Source organism: Limulus polyphemus, unplaced genomic scaffold (genome assembly GCF_000517525.1).
Source record: "Limulus polyphemus unplaced genomic scaffold, Limulus_polyphemus-2.1.2 Scaffold333, whole genome shotgun sequence".
Classification (NCBI taxonomy): domain Eukaryota; kingdom Metazoa; phylum Arthropoda; class Merostomata; order Xiphosura; family Limulidae; genus Limulus; species Limulus polyphemus.
In genome coordinates, this window is record NW_013665943.1 from 621,106 (window position 1) to 637,538 (window position 16,433).

The window sequence follows — 16,433 nt, forward strand, 5'->3', positions numbered from 1 at the left end:
AAAAAACACAGATAAACATCGATTTTTGTATTCTTGTGTGTCATGTGGTATGTTGAATGCAGCACTGGTTCAAATTAGATGTTTATGAAGTCAAAATACAAAGTCTATAGTTTCGAACGATTTATAAACTCAAATTATCGATACTGACAAGCTAGAATATAAAATAAGAGCCTCTTATCTTTTCAATTTGCTAAGATATTGGTCATGTACTAAACGAAACACAGTGGCACCCCGCTCATCTCTTTCCATTTTTGGAAATGCTCCCTTATATACACTTACTTCTATACATGACATGAATAACCAATCAGAAGCTCAGAATGTCCCCCTAGTAGCTTTCTCAACCATTTTAACAGACTTGGCGCCATTTCTCTCTCTTGAACCAATATTTCAGCGAGGTAGGTTGTGTCTTTAGTCTGCTCGAAATTTCATATTTTTCTAGACTAAAATACATCTTAATTACTAAACTAGATAAATTATAGTGGAATTCTATGGTATTAACATCATAATTTATGTATATAAAACCTAAAACAAAATATTTTGTTTTATATCCTACAGATACAATTTTTTTAAAGGCTTAGCAGCCTACGTCAAGCAGCAACCAAGTAAAAAGGTCGTAACTAGAAAAGATAATTGTTTGCTTTACTTCTTTAGTTACTGTTCTATGTTTTAAGAAAAATAAGTGTAAGAACTTATTTCAAAATATCAAAAATCTATATACATATATAATGTATAATAATTGAAATTTGACTGTATTTTACAAAAATACTAGTCTACTAAAACACAGCCAAGACAAGTTACTTTGCACAGACCAAAGGTCAGTCTTATGTTATTTGATACAGTAACATGAGTGCACGTAAGCCACGTTGTTGTAACTTCTGTATTGCTAACCAGGCACAGCTGAAAAGTCAGTATAATAAAAATAATAAATATATATAAATGTATAATGTTATGAGATTTAAGCTACTTAGTCTAAACATTTATGTTTCCGTGTTATAATTTGTTCATTCTAGAATGAAAGAGGCAGAATTTATATTTATTTTCTAATTTTTATGGTGGTTGCGAGATCAGTCAAATCTACTGAACTCATACAGAGATTAATAACTGAAAATAACAGATAAAATATAAAGTTTTTTCTTAGGAAACATTTGATAACTATCTGGACATTATAAATATTTTGCATGTGAAATTTCAAAATTTTCTGATGCATAAAAGTATTTTCAATCTTAAAATGAATATTACTTTGCATGATAGATATGCAACATGCAAAAAGAAGACTCAATAAAAAATATTTGATATTTTGCATATGAAAGCATTGTAATGTTTACTGATAATCTGACAAATTTCATTAACATTCGCTTACTAATTTAAAAGTTATGGCATGAAAACTATAACAAGCACAAAATGGTTACAAGGTCGGTCACAAGGACCAAGCCCATGCTGAAAGAGTTAACTTGCTGGCACACCATGATTCATCACAACTTACTAAGTTATCTAAGGTGTCAAAGGTATCTTGCTACAGAGTGAAATCCAAGACTTGTCACATGCAGAAATGTGCTTTAGTAAGTGAGATACAGAGATAATAAGTGAATGTCAGGTTCAAGAATAGATATAGTGCCTCCAGTAGCCTTTGAGTCAGCTGAGAAAATGCCCAAATCGGAATATCTGGACTTGGACACATCACTGAAAGTAGCCTAAAGTAGAAATGTGTTGGATAGAGAAAAAGTTGTAATCAAGTGGAGAGAACAAAAATGCAAGAAGGAGAAATGCAATTTAGCTCTAAGTAAAGAAAGGCAGTCAATTACAGCAATTAGTAAAGGAAAAAACATGCCAAAACACAGGCAGTAACAAGGAAAGAATGAGCCTGTGATCATTTACTGGTGTTCACAGGGATTACCATACATGTCACACTCCTATTGGTGGAGGGCTACAGCATTATGATAATTATGTCATAGGCTGGCATAATACATGTAGGCATGTGTAGGAGTGGGAGTTAGTTCAAGACTTGTGGCATGTGCAGCGTATTCCATGGCAGTTAAATAGGAGGAGGAGGTAGTAGCTCTTAGTGGTGCAGAGAGGTAAGCAGTGTTTCTGAAATGTAGTTATGATACATTTTGATCCACCATGATTTTATATCAGCTGTACTTGTCAAATGACTTGCCACTTTGCATATTCAAAACTGTTTGAACATAATGTACTCAAATAAACCCTCTGTATAATAATAATTTCACTTTGAGCAGAATATTGCACACAACTGTAATTTTTAGATGGCCATACAAGCACATAAGAGGAGGTATAATCTTAAAACTGCAAGTACTATATCACATACTAGGCTCTTATATAAATAACTACAAACTGTTTCTTGTAGGTTAATTTTGGAATTTAAAATATATACATAAGTAACAACAGCCTTACGGTATATCTCTTCAGATGTATAAATATGATGTTCTTGGAGATCAAGTGAAAAATGCAGTGGGAAGATATCAGGAACAGCCTGGTCTTTGGTGCTTTCTACCTGTTCTTTTGTAGCAAAAGGAGACAGTGGTCTAGATGTTGAAGTCAGCACATCACTTGGCATTCGAAATAACAACACTTTACCTTCTGTTGATAAAAACAAAATATTTTTTTTAAGTTTACTTTATGTAAATTATGGTTAAAAAGATCTAACTTTTGCTCATCAAAATACATATTACTACAACTACACAAACAATATTTATACATCTTTTAAACATGATACAGACATCAGTAAGTTTAACAAATGTCTACTTGTTAAATTATTAAAATACTATTTTATCAACCAACTGAATAAAAATAATTTCCTATAAAAACTCCAGTGGAAAAATTATATCTACATTGAAATGGATAAACTGTTATAGACTGAGTCAGTCGTATTTCAACATATGACTAAAAATCATAAGACAGATTTTAAACAAAACAAAAAAATGTCCATATTTTTATATTTAATCTCCACACACAGGAATTTTCAAGCTTACATAACTTGGTAAGCCAAATATCCATAAGTCCTTTAACGAGTTCAATAGTAAGAAGCCAGTTTAGGGTAATTTGGGTATATAATAAACAGACAAGAATTATGGACTCTAGGTGTAACTCAAAAATCAAAGGGTTTTGTGGTTATTTTTCAACACATTTTCCCATAAAAATCATGCATAAGTTGAATAATTCTGAGGTGTACACAAACCAAGGAAAGACAGTGTTCCAGCTTTAGTATATAATGATTATGACACTGTTAACAACACTGAAACTGAAAGAAGAAAAGGAGAGAGAGAGGAGAAACTGGAAATAATGGCGAATAAGAGTACCAATTGAGATAGGAAAACTCATCCAACCGAACGAAGAAGGATTCAAGAATGACAATGAAGTCAGGGCTTGCCGAACTAAGCTGCCCAAATTTGATGAACATAAAGATGATATGGATGCTTTCCTGGAGAGATATGAAAGATTCACCCAAAATCAGAACTGGGACAAAAGCGACTGGGCAGTCTGTCTCAGCTCACTTCTCACAGGAAAAGGACCTACAAATATATGTAGGCATAACGTCAGAAGATGCCATGGTTTATGACAAATTAAAAGTGGCTTTACTGAAACAATATGAACTTACTGAAAAAGGTGTTTGTCAAAAGTTCAGAAGAGTCAAACCTGACACTGGAGAAACTGTATTTCAGTTTGTGGCACGTCTTCAGCAATATTTCACCAGATGGACTGACATGGCCATGTTGAAAATAGTTTTGAGGGACTGGCAGACCTATTAGTAGTAAGTTCATGACCACTTATTCAACTGACATGTCACTGTTCCTAAAGGAGAGAGTACCAAAAAATGTACACAAGATGATCAAGCTGGCAGAACAGCATGTGGAAGTCCATGGAGGTAGTATAACTGGCAAGTCCAAGAATATCCAGTTAAATTTGAAACCAGTGATAGCTGACCAGAAGCAGGAGTTTACCAAAGGTGACAAGAGGTTAATAGACAGAAGGGAGAAGAGATGCTATATTTGTTATAAAATGTGACATTGCATGGGAGTGCAAGTCCATTACCAGCAAACAACAGCAGAAACCTCAACAAAAAGCAGCTAGAGCTATTTACAAAGACAGTGCTGGTAAGAAACAGGAATAGAGTGACTGGCATTATGGATGATGCTGCCAGAAGAAAGAGAATCAAAACTACTTGTCAAATTCAATACAAGAAAGCATAATCAATCAGTGCACGACTAATGGTCGGCTCAAGTTAGCAAACGGATCAACAGTGCCAATAGTGATGGGAGCATGTGACAAATATCAAGAGGTGCCAACAAATTATAATATGGTAATATGTGAAGGCTATGTTGGAGACAAGATAGTGAAGGTTTTATGAGATACTGGGTGCAGTAGTGCAGCAGTTAGAACCAGTCTAGTATCCAATGATCAGATGACAGGCAAGGTTCACCTATAGTTCCCTATAGCAAAATAAAGGTGGATACTCCATATTATGTAGGAGACCTTGAGGCCATGTGTATCAAGGAACCAATACATGATTTGGTGATAGGAAATATACCAGGTAGTAGAAATTTGGAGGAACTAGACAGAAAGAAGATTGATGAAGCATCTGCTGTCACTACCAGAGCTCAAGAAAAGAAGAGCAAACAAGACATCAAGCCCCTTACAAGTGTCAAAAGGTGACATCACAAATTTAGGTTTGCAGGAACTGAAGGAAGCACAGAAGAAAGACCCTTCTTTGCAAAAACTTTGGAACAATGCCCGGGAGAAAGTCGAGCATAAAACAAAGGGGAAAGATAATTATAGAATAGAGGGCCAGAAGGGAGTTCTATACCAAATCTATCAAGGCAGTTATACAGATCATAGTACCAACAGAATACTGGACTCAAGTGATGAAGTTGGCTCATGAATCAATTGTGGGAGGACATCTAGGAACAAAGAAAACAGCAGACTCACTAGTAACTTCCATTGGCTGAGAGACATCGGAGATGTGAGTAGAGTCTGCAGGTCATGTGACATCTGCCAAAGGACAATACTTACAGGGAAAGTAGCAAAAGTGCCACTGGGGGAGATGCCTCTCATAGAACAGCAGAGTAGCTGTGGACTTGATCGGACCACTAGCACCTATGTCTGACAAGGGCAACCCTTATGTGCTGACAGTAGTCAACTAAGCGACATGTTATCCAGATGCAATAGCACTTGCAAAGATAGAAACAGAGAGAGTAGTAGAATCTCTCCTAGAGATATTTTGAGGGACCAAGTTTACTTCAGAACTGATGCAGGAAAGGTGCAGACTCATCAGTAATCGGGAACTCTTTACCACCCCATACAATCCTATATGTAATGGACTTTGTGAGAAAGTCAATGGAGTTTTAGAGCATGCTAAAGAAGGTGTGCCAAGAGAGACCACATTACTGGGACAGGTACTTGCAGGCAGTATTATTTGCTTATCGAGAAGTCCCACAAGCAAGTACAGGATTTTTACCCTTCAAGTTACTGTATGGAAGAAATATGAGTTACGATGCAAATATTGAAAGAGCTATGGACAGGAGAAGAAGAGTCAGAAGTAAGGAACACATACCAGTGTGTTAGACCTCAGAAACCAACTGGAGGAGACCTGTCAACTCGCTCGACAGAGTTTGCATGCAGCTCAAGGCAGTCAGAAGAATTTCTATGACAAGAAGGCCAAAGATCAATGTTTCAAGGTTGGACAAAAGATCTTAGTTCTGCTGCCCACAGTCCACAACAAACTCAAACTGCAATGGAAAGAACCTTTTGAAGTACAAGAAGTATTCAACAGAATGGACTACAAGGCGAACATGAATGGGAAGACCAAGATCTACCATGCCAATTTGTTGAAGAAGTATTCTGGGAGAGAAAAAAACCTAATGGGTGCAGCTAACATAGATGAAGAACCAGATGACAATGGCTTTGTCTGAAAAGATGAGGACCTACTAGACCTAAGACCGCTAGGTGGAGATGAGACATACAAAGATGACAACATCAGTGAAGAACTGACTGGCAAACAGAAAAAAGTGTTACAAGACCTACTGTGCCAGTATGCACATATCTGCATGGATAAACCAGGAAAGACAGACCTTGTTCAACAAAAGATTGAGATCAGAACCAGGGATCCAGTCAAAGTGAAGCTCTATCAGATGCAATGAGAGACCTAATAAAGCAGGAAGTTGAGACAATGTTAGAAGCTGGAATCATCGAGCCTTCAAATTCAACCTACTGTTCACCAGTTGTAATTGTGAAGAAGAGGGATGGATCAAACCATTTCTGCATAGTCTTCCAGAAGCTGAACCTCGTGACAATGTTCGATTCCAAACCTATGGGCAACCCAGAGGCCATCATGGCAAAACTAGATGGGGCCAGGTTCTTTTCAGAGACCGACCTCAGTAAAGGTTATTAACAAATCCCGATGGATACAGGATCTAAAGAGAAGACAGCATTTGTGACACCAGATGGATGTTACCAGTTTAAGAAGGTGCCATTTGTATTAGTCAACTCAGCAGCAACATTCAACCACATGATGAAGAGAATGCTGCGCAACACTACCAACATCAAGTACTGTGTGGATGACATTCTGACACACACTGCAAGATGGGAAGACCAGAGACTTAGACAGCTGTCCAGCAAGTGGGGGCAGCAGGCCTCACAATCAAACCATCCAAGTGCTACATCAGATATTCTGTGCTGGAGTTTATTGGACATAAAGTGGGGGGACCGACAGAAAAGGAAAAGATAATCTGCATACAAGATACACCAGCTCTGATGACCAAGCAGCAAGTCAGATCCTTCCTGGGGTTAGTGGGATACTACAAGAAATTCATCCCAAATTATGTTGAAATTACTGCACCATTGACTGACCTGACCAAGAAAGGCTTGCCAAACAACGTAAAGTGGGAACAACCACACCAGGTGGCATTCCAGAAATCAAAGAACATGTTGGGAAGCTCACCAACTCTTAGAATGTGGATTTCAACAAACCATTCAATGTTCAGGCTGATGCTTCAGACATTGGAATTGGGGCAGTACTCTTACAAGAACATGAAGATGGACTTTTTCAAGTAACATATATAAGTAAAAAGCTGTTAAATAGTGAGAAGAAATACTCCATGATTTAACCAGAGTGTCTGCCCATCGTATTTGCAAATCGGAAGTTCCAGAACTATCTATACAGGAAGGAGGAGTTCCTCATTCAGACAGACCATCCATCACTTGCATGCATTCAGAGGTATAAGATCAACAGTGTGAAGATCATGAGGTAGGTGTTGTACCTTCAGAACTACAGGTTCCACATAGAAGCTATCAAAGGGACTGCAAGTGTTGAAGCAGACGTTGTATATGAACTAAAAACAGTAAAAAAAAATATTGTAAATATTTATCTTGAAGAGCAGTTTATGTCATGATATAAAAGACTGTTTAGTTCAAATATTATTGATTAATTTATTTTGTGAGTGAATATTGTATTATTTAGTTTTTGTTATAATAAGAGTTAAAAGCAGACGATTGTAGGAAGTTGTGTTTATAAATACACTGATGTTGAGATTATTGAACATCGCATGCAATACAATGACGTTGAGAATATATTGGACGATTAAGTGATAAAAATAAGTGTGTGACAAGCGGAAACAACAGACGTTTGGCGTGAAGTTAACTACCGTAGAAGTGACATGCCTAACGATTAACATAGGCCTAACTTTTAATATCTTAGAGTAAGACTAACAGTAGAAAAAGAGATAATAAGAATAACATATTCCTTCAAAGTGTGATTCTAAAGTAACTGAATCAGCCTAAATGCACTTTGACAACAGGAACAGAAGATATTTAGAAGAAAAAAGACCAAACGATTATGGTAACTCATGCCACGATAATAAGTGAATCACACACAGAATACTAGTGCAATAGTAATAGAGAAGATAGTTCAGCTTGTCAACTGAAATTTAAAGCAATTGAATAGGACTAAAAGGACTTGTGACAAGAAGAAGAGAACTATATATGTAGTGTTTATATGCCCATAATCTCTATAGTCTGACACATTTGTTGCACATACGTTTAACTTGTTCCGAATATACATATTATTTTGAAAACAAGTGAAGTGCATGCTGTTGATTTATCATTGAATTTATTACACCCAAGTCACAGACACCTACTGTGGAAGAATCCTAAGCCCAACAACAACACAGTATAAATATATATATATTTATACTATTGAGAAGTATAAGTAAAAGCCATTTATTTTGACAATTGGCAAAAGAATTATATCTTAAATTCTGACAGTGTTACAACAAAAGTTATAATTTTCCTATACTGAAAATGTATTTCCAATAGGTACTTACCTGTTCCCATAATATTAGCTATTCTCGTTCAGTGCTGCCTTCTTTATGCAAACTTTTTCTTTACGCATGCCACAAGCCTTCCACTCCCCCTATTCGAATTACTATATTCCAACACGTCTCTCATGTAAATCATCATGCATCATCTCTTAATCAATAGTAGCATGATATGCTCACATGACGCATGTGACTCTCTCTTCGAAGTTTGGCAGATGTGAGCAACTGAGAAGTGGGGAGGAAGGGTGAGAGGAGGTAAGTAATTATTGTAAATACATTTTCAATATATGAAAATTATAACTTCTGATACGATAATTCCCTCCGCTTACAAGATTAGCTAGAATCCCACATTGGGAAGGAGGAGGGACCAGTGTGAGGGAATGAAAGACGTACCCTCAGAAAACATCCGAGAGTTAGATCCGAATATCAGAAGAGGGGAACCGCACCACTTCTGAGCCAGGTTTACTCATCGCCAATGTGTAAGAAATAAGGACAGAAATGGAAAGTTGTAGAGTGGCTAGGGTGTGGCAGACCGTACTCAGTAAGTCAATTACATCCAAAAATCTCCTTGCAGGGTACCGACATCCACAAGAAGGTAAGATGAGGATCATACTATCTTCACCTCAAACCCAAGAATGGGGGATTAAGACCCCCATTCTGATTTCAGGGGATGACACAGAGATCATCTCTGATCTATTGATCCAGGAACTGGCATCTGGTATTGAAAGGATGTCTATTGCATGGAATCAACTGTGAAACAAGTCGGCACCATCCAAAGACAATAACATCCTCATAAGAAGAGAACAAGGGATAGTCAAGGATAGAACCGTAACAATCCCACATACCACTGCTGTGACCTAAGACACAAGTGGAGTAATTGGGGGAGGAAGATAGACAATCCAAATTCATGTGAGGACTTATGATGATTGGGTCACTCTAATCCAAAACTTCTTCATAGGGTACTGACATCCACATGAGGGTAGGATGAGTTCTCCCAATGGAAGGGATGAACTGCAATTTTGACAGCTCAGGACCAATGTTTATGTAAATGGTATCAGGAGGCCATGTCATCCAGGAAGGAGATGGCTCAACTCCCGTGTGTGAATAAATTGTATCAGGAAACCACATCATCCCATAAGGTGACAGCTCAATTCCAATGTTTGTGTAAATGATGTCAGGAGGCCATATCATCCAGTAAAACGATGGCTCAACTCCAGTGGTCGTGTAAATGGTATCAGGACGCCACATCACTCAGTATGGTGACGACTCAACTCCTTTGGAGTCCACGTCATGCAATAAGGCGATGGCACAACTACAGTGGTTTTGTAAAGTGTATCAAGAGGCCACATCAACCAGCAAGGTGATGGCTCAACTCCTCTGGAGGCCACCTCTTATCTACACCTGCAGAACACCACTACCCTACTACTGATTGAATGTTTCTAGCCCTTTCTTTGTGGAGCTCATTTAGGAGGGTGCCTCCATGGTCAACCACCCCAGCGGCTTGGAAAAGGAAAGTGGTAAGGATTCCCATACTCCACTCGAGGAAAGGAGAGTAACAATGTGGTGGACAATCTAAAGGAATGTCATTACCAGACACAGTGCAATGTGTGACAACAAAACCTTATTTTGAAAAGCAGACCATACCGAGTTGTTCACTCGAGGCATGGCAGGGATGGGCAGCCATCCCCTTCTGCTTAAGATCTTGTGGAACACCCCATCTTGATAATGTGTGTGCAAAGCCATGGAAAATAAAGCATGAGTCAACATGGCTGTACAGTTCAGATTTACAGTTAAATAATACCTGGTCAGTCACCACTCGCCACAGAGCAGGATCCATGTGATAAAAGGAGATAAAGGCCCGTGAAAGAAAGAAATTATGAATAAAACTTACCAGTTAAAATCACACCAAAGTCTGGAGAACAGCCACAGGTGGTAGACAAAACCCCAACAAAGAGGAAAGTGTGATATGATGAAGATAGTGGGAGATGAACATACTGGGAGTGGACCACGTGCTGGATTGTATAATCTCCTCCATTGGATGATGAAGATGAGAAGCGAGGGAAAAAAGTGAGATGTCGGACCTGATGGGAGGAAACCTGGAACAAGGTACAGGAGGAAGAAGGTAGGTTGAACAAATCAAAAGGTGAACCAAATAAGTAATGGAAGAAGGGAGGTGGTTTGCCATAGGATAAAACGTCACATGACAACAAAGAGCCCTGACTGGACACAGAAGCCTATCCGGGTCTGATTGAGGGTAAAGATGGGATATAAAAGGAAGGGAAACAGGAGAAAAAGATGAACAACTCTCCCAAGCTGCCGAGGTCTTAGAGAGAAAGGAAAAATCGGGATAAAGGAGAAGATGGGTAGGGTGGTAAAGGGTACATGAAACGTCAATGGCATACAAATCTGACCTTCGACATCTACAGGCTAAGAGGAAGAGAAAATATATTTTAAAGGACATATGAAACATGGAACACAAGGATAGTGGTTCAAACAGAGGTAAAGTAAGGGCATGGAGGACCATATTAATGTCCCAATCCAGAAGGGTTGGATGTCTGGGAGATCAACTTATCCTGAAGGAACTGTAGAGCATGGTAAAAATAGGGGAAATAAAACCCTTACAGTATTGGAAAAAACAGAAGGTATGGGATAGGGCTGCCCGATATCTGAAAAGCTAGGAAAGTGAAGACCCACAGTCGAAGAGTCAGGTGAGAAATTCTGCCATACAAGCCCCAGAAGGCTTGTCAGCAGGAAATCCCCTGTCAGCAGACCAACAGCAAAACTCTTTCCACTTGCGTTGATATACTTCCGTGGAAGATGGTCATATGGAATGAGCTAACAAGTGACTCGATGTGTGAAATTGAATTGTCTCACCAAGGACTGGAAAAAAGCCATGTGTGAAGACATATTTGGTCAGGGCACGAAAGACAATCTGTGACTAGATTAAAAACATCCAGCACATGACCTGCGATAAGGTGAATGTGATGTGCATGGGCTTTGTATAATAGATCCAACATTCGAAAACATAGATCTATAGACTGGGTGCCCCCTTGGTGGTTGATATGGGCCACCACTGTAGAATTGTCTGAATGAACCATCACCACACAATGATGGGCGAAAAAAGGAAGTGATGTAACACCCGACATACTGCTAGAAGTTTGAAAACATTGATATACAAGATGGTTTCATCCACACATTAACAGCCTGAAGCTTCCTGGTAATTGACCCATGACTGCCATCCCTGAAGGGATGTGTCTGTAAAAGATGTAGATCTTGACGTGGGGGAGGAAGCAGCACATCTACCAATGTATGTGCTTTGTCCGGCCACCAATGAAGATCATCTCGCAGGGAAAGAAGGGAAATGGGGTTGGAAAGAGGATCCCGAGCAAGGTTCCATCATTCGTGAAGTGCCCACTGAAGGGATCTTATATGGGCATGACTGAGAGGGACCAGTGCAGTCGTGGAGGACCACATTCCCAAAAGCAATAGAACCTCACGAGCAGTAAGTGACTGAGCTGAGAGGACACGGTGAAACAAAAGTTCCACTGAATGAAGACATGAAGGAGAAGGCAGACAGCAACTGATATTTGTGTCGAAAAAGACTCCTAAATGGACTAGATATTGAGTTAGTGAAAGGAAGGGCTTCTCAAATTTGATCAAACAGCCCACCCGAGCTGCCACAGAAAGGAGTTGGTGAGTATAAGTGGCTGATTCCTGTTCGGATAGAGCCAGAAGGAGCCAGTTGTCCCTATAATAATGAAATCACATCCCGAGAGCATGGAGTGAATGTGCAAAAGCTCGAAATATGTGACATATAGGAGATAAGACAAGTCCAAATGGGATTGCCTGAAACTGGTAAACCACCCCGAGACGGACAAACAAAAGGTAAAGTCCAGATTGATGTGCTATCACAATGTGGAGGTAAGCATTGGAGACATTCATCTTTGCCATCCACCACCCTGGGGAAAACACCCATCTCAGAGTGAAAAAAGACTCCATGGTGAACTTGGGGAGTAAGACGAAGTGGTTGAGATGAGGCAAGATAAATCAATGAATGACCACCAATCCCTAGTTTTCTTAAGGACAACAAAAAGATGCTGATAGGTCCCAGGATTTTGAGGAGGAGGGAAGGAAATGGGGGAAGAACAACTGGGAAGTTGAGAAAAAATTGGATAACGAATCCTTCTGGCAGAGCCCATATCACCAATTGATCGTTGATGAAGGGACACCATCGAGAAAGAAACTCTAATAGCCGAGCTACCACCAGACCCAAACCTACAGGGTAGCCACCAGCACTGGTAGCAATGTGGGTTGTGTCATTGAAAAAATTGATGAGAAGTACCCCGATGAGAAAGATGGGTAAGGGTTGGAAGGATGGGAAATGGGAATAGGTGGCATATGAAGCTCTAACTGAGACAAAGGGGCAACAAAAGCCATAAGGGTTAACTGCTGGTGCTCTGATGTCATCTGAGGCTCGATAGTTTATGGGACAGTATCAAAGACATAATGTCTCAGAAAAGGTGAAAGACATAAATCCCTAAGATAGGTTGAGGGTAAATTGGCCTGAGCCAAAACTGCATTCCAACCTATAAGGTCCCAACAACAAAGAATCAAGTAGGTAACGCCAGAGCCAAAGGTGAAATGTGGGCTAAAGTGGAGGAGAGAAATGTAAGGGTATCTGCACAAAACCTCACAGGATTTCTGTGAAAAACCTCTGATAAGAGATGTATGGAAGAAAGATACGTAAGAGGGTGACTAGGGTAAGACACAGGCGAGAATATTGGGAATGGGTAAGACTAACATTAGATTTGGGAGCTGCCCCCCAATGAACCTAACAACTACTGATCTAAAAATGGATAGTCAGCAGGATGGTAAGAAAGGGTGAACTGATTAGAAGTCCTCAGGGGGCACAGCATGGTAATACCCTCATTTGATTGTGAGAGAAATTTATCTGCATGTACCTGAATATCAGGGGAGGGAGGATAAACCAAAAATAGTTGGAAAGCTTCTTCATGTAACAAGGAAGGACAATGGGAATAAGAGATAGGGGAAAGTAACAAAACCTCACAAACCTGAGACACAAAATCCGTAAAGACCGAATTGGCCTAGATAATTCTTTAGGCTGTAATTGGGAAGGAACAGCAAACTCGAGAGGTGGGAAAAGACAATAAAAGTCCTGGTAATTCTGAACAATTAACCATCTCAAGAGAAGCCTGGGTTGCATCAGGGGCAAAGGTTGACCCATGTAGTGCTCAATCTCCCAACGTATAAAAGCAAAAAGATCCACCGTCCGGTCACCCGAGAAAAACCACTGGTCATTGGTGTGACCTCCGAAGTGGTAACGTGAACTTTGGAATTCATAGCACAAGAAAAGGTTCACAAAAGTCGAGTGCAGAAATAAAGCAACAAGAAGGAACTGGTATAAAATAAATCAAGTTAAAAGCAACCACTCGTGTGAAAAAAAAAAAGTTTTTGTTTGTCACACTAGAAGCACTAGGCACACAAAAGAATATGTCTGAACTCAAACATTCCAAACGAGAAGTGAACGTTTGGTAGAGGAGCATAGAGGGAGTCACATGAGCATGTCATGCTACTATTGGTTAAGAGATGATGCATGAAGATTTACATGAGAAACATGTTGGAATATAGTAATTCCAACAGGGGGGAGCAGAAAGCTTCTGGCATGCATTAGGAAAAAAGTTTGCATATAGAGGACAGCACTGAACGATAATAGCTAATCTTGTGAGTAGAGGTAAGTATATCGGAATGTTGATTTGTTGACTTTTCACTGGATGTTTGTGAATCTTATGTGAACAACCATGCCTCATAACATCTACTTTTTTTAAAAAATTCTGGGGGGGGCATGCCCCCAGACCCCATAACATTAACATGCTTTGCATACTGATTATGTTTCTCACAATATGTGTTGGATTTTGATCTCACAAATTAGAAACTCCCTTTCAAACATTTTGTGTATGGGCCTGTATGTGACAAAATTAATCACAACCTGATAACTTTTGATGTGGCATGACAAAATACTGCAGACGTTTTTGTGGAAAACTTATAACACAAGGTCTGTAAGGATACTGACTACATAAATCTGCACAAAATAAGTAGTGCCTCTTTTGTTAGAATGAAAGTCGTTTTTCTTGGCACAAATTTTAGTTGTGAATATGACCTCATTCATAAAAAATGAAAGCTGAAATAATCACTTTTTTTTGTTACTTGAGTAAGGAAGCACATTATGCTAATACAGTAACAGGTAGGCAAATAACAATAACAAAACAGAATATATATGAAAAGCATTGCAGATTTTTTTTTGTTTTGTTTCTTTGAGTCAAATGAAAACTATTCACTGAGTATAACAGAAATACTCAGTCAATTTAATTTTTTAATAACATTTTACAATACCGAGGCTGAAACTCCAAAACAATTCTAGATGTATATATGATTAATACACTTGAAGTTAAAAATTATGATATAAATAACTTAAAAACCTTTAAACATTTTTAACCCTTTGTTTATTATTGAGATTACATTATAGACAGCCAGTTTCTACAACAGGTTATATGGATAAACAATGATACAATACCTTACAGTAATTAACTAAAATTTAATCATTAGGTTTTTATTTACACACATCAGAAACATATTATTTAAAATAACCAAGAAATATAAACATAAACCATATCTGAAACATATGTTTGTTTGATATCTTACTAACAGGATGGTTAAAAAGTCCACCTATACCATTAATCTACATTTTCAAGAGTGATAAAACCATGAATTCTACATAGTTTAATTTTCATTTTGTTTTGTTGTTTTTGAATAAGAAGCATTTTTTTAGTTGCATTAAAAAAATAACCTTTCTCTAAAAAGACTTTGCTGAAAGCATCTGTAATCTTTGTTCGTGTCCACAACCCATTCTTCTTGGCATAAAACAGCTGGCACAAGTACACGAGGTTATATAACAGATGTGTTCTATATGAAAAGAAACACATTTTCACTAATTATACAATGTTAAACTGCTATTATTTAGATTAGTTATTTTATAGAAAATAATATAATCCCTTACACATTTCTAAAGCAGATTTGATCGACATCATCAAATACAAAATAAAGGTGACAGAAAAATGAAATTATAGCTTTAAATAAAAATCTAGCCATAACTAAATGTATATTTCTTTGATATGAAGTTACATGCTTCTCAATGTTACTAAATGACTATACAAAGAAACTTTTACTCCTAATATGAAATTAAAAGAAAGTTCCACTAAACATTTTTCAACATGTTTCAAAACACCAACTACTAGTGAAACAGTACTACAAAAATTCCAAAAGTTATGAAAAGTCAGCAGGAAATTAAAACTTGTGACTAAACTTATTGATAGTTAGGCTTTGATAGATGTGATACCAGAATAGATACATATATTGTCAAATAGTATTATGTCCAAAAGAGATTAATGTATGATATATATATATTCAAGTATATAAATTGATATTTAAGTAAAAAAAGTGAAACATATATATATATATTTATTTGAGTACAACAATTGTTGATAAAAAACATTTAATAACACACAAAATTTTTTAAATGACCATTCCTAGTTTCAAAATACAATAAAAATCTTATTCAATAATCTACTGTATCACAATAAGACTGTGAAGACCGTAAAGTTGTTTCAAGACAGTAGTCATTTTTAGCTGTTAAAGTAATTCAGTCCAGGTATTTTTTATTTGTTTCAGCCATGAAGTGGTACAAATAAGCATATTTTTTATATAAGTGTAATGCAGTTAGCATCATTTGTAAATGTGGCCTATAAGTTCCATAGTGTTCAAGCTGATAAAAATGTTAAGAAAAAATAAACTAAATTATCACTTAAGTGGAATATATTTTGAATTATTTTCACCATACAATTCATAATAACCTGCCAACAATAGAACAACATTAAAACACTATATATATATATATATATATATATATATATATGCACAACACACACACACATATAGTAGACATAGTTAGGTTAAGTTTACTTACGAAACGTAATTAGTAGGTAAGTAAGTCTCCACAATAAGTAAGGTAGGTAGTAGTTAGGTAGG

General features: G+C 37.7%; 1 protein-coding gene across 3 annotated transcripts in view; it reads right to left on the reverse strand.

Annotated features, from left to right (window-relative positions):
- The window catches only part of LOC106457453 (39S ribosomal protein L37, mitochondrial-like), a 67,266-nt gene that overhangs the window by 15,756 nt on the left and 35,077 nt on the right, over nt 1-16,433 (reverse strand). For all 3 annotated transcript variants that reach the window (XM_022383395.1, XM_022383396.1, XM_022383397.1), the window contains exons 5-6: nt 15,196-15,311; nt 2,413-2,598 (exon numbers count right to left, since the gene is read on the reverse strand). In XM_022383395.1, coding sequence (XP_022239103.1) covers nt 2,413-2,598; nt 15,196-15,311 — 302 coding nt within the window. The remainder of the gene's footprint in view (nt 1-2,412; nt 2,599-15,195; nt 15,312-16,433) is intronic.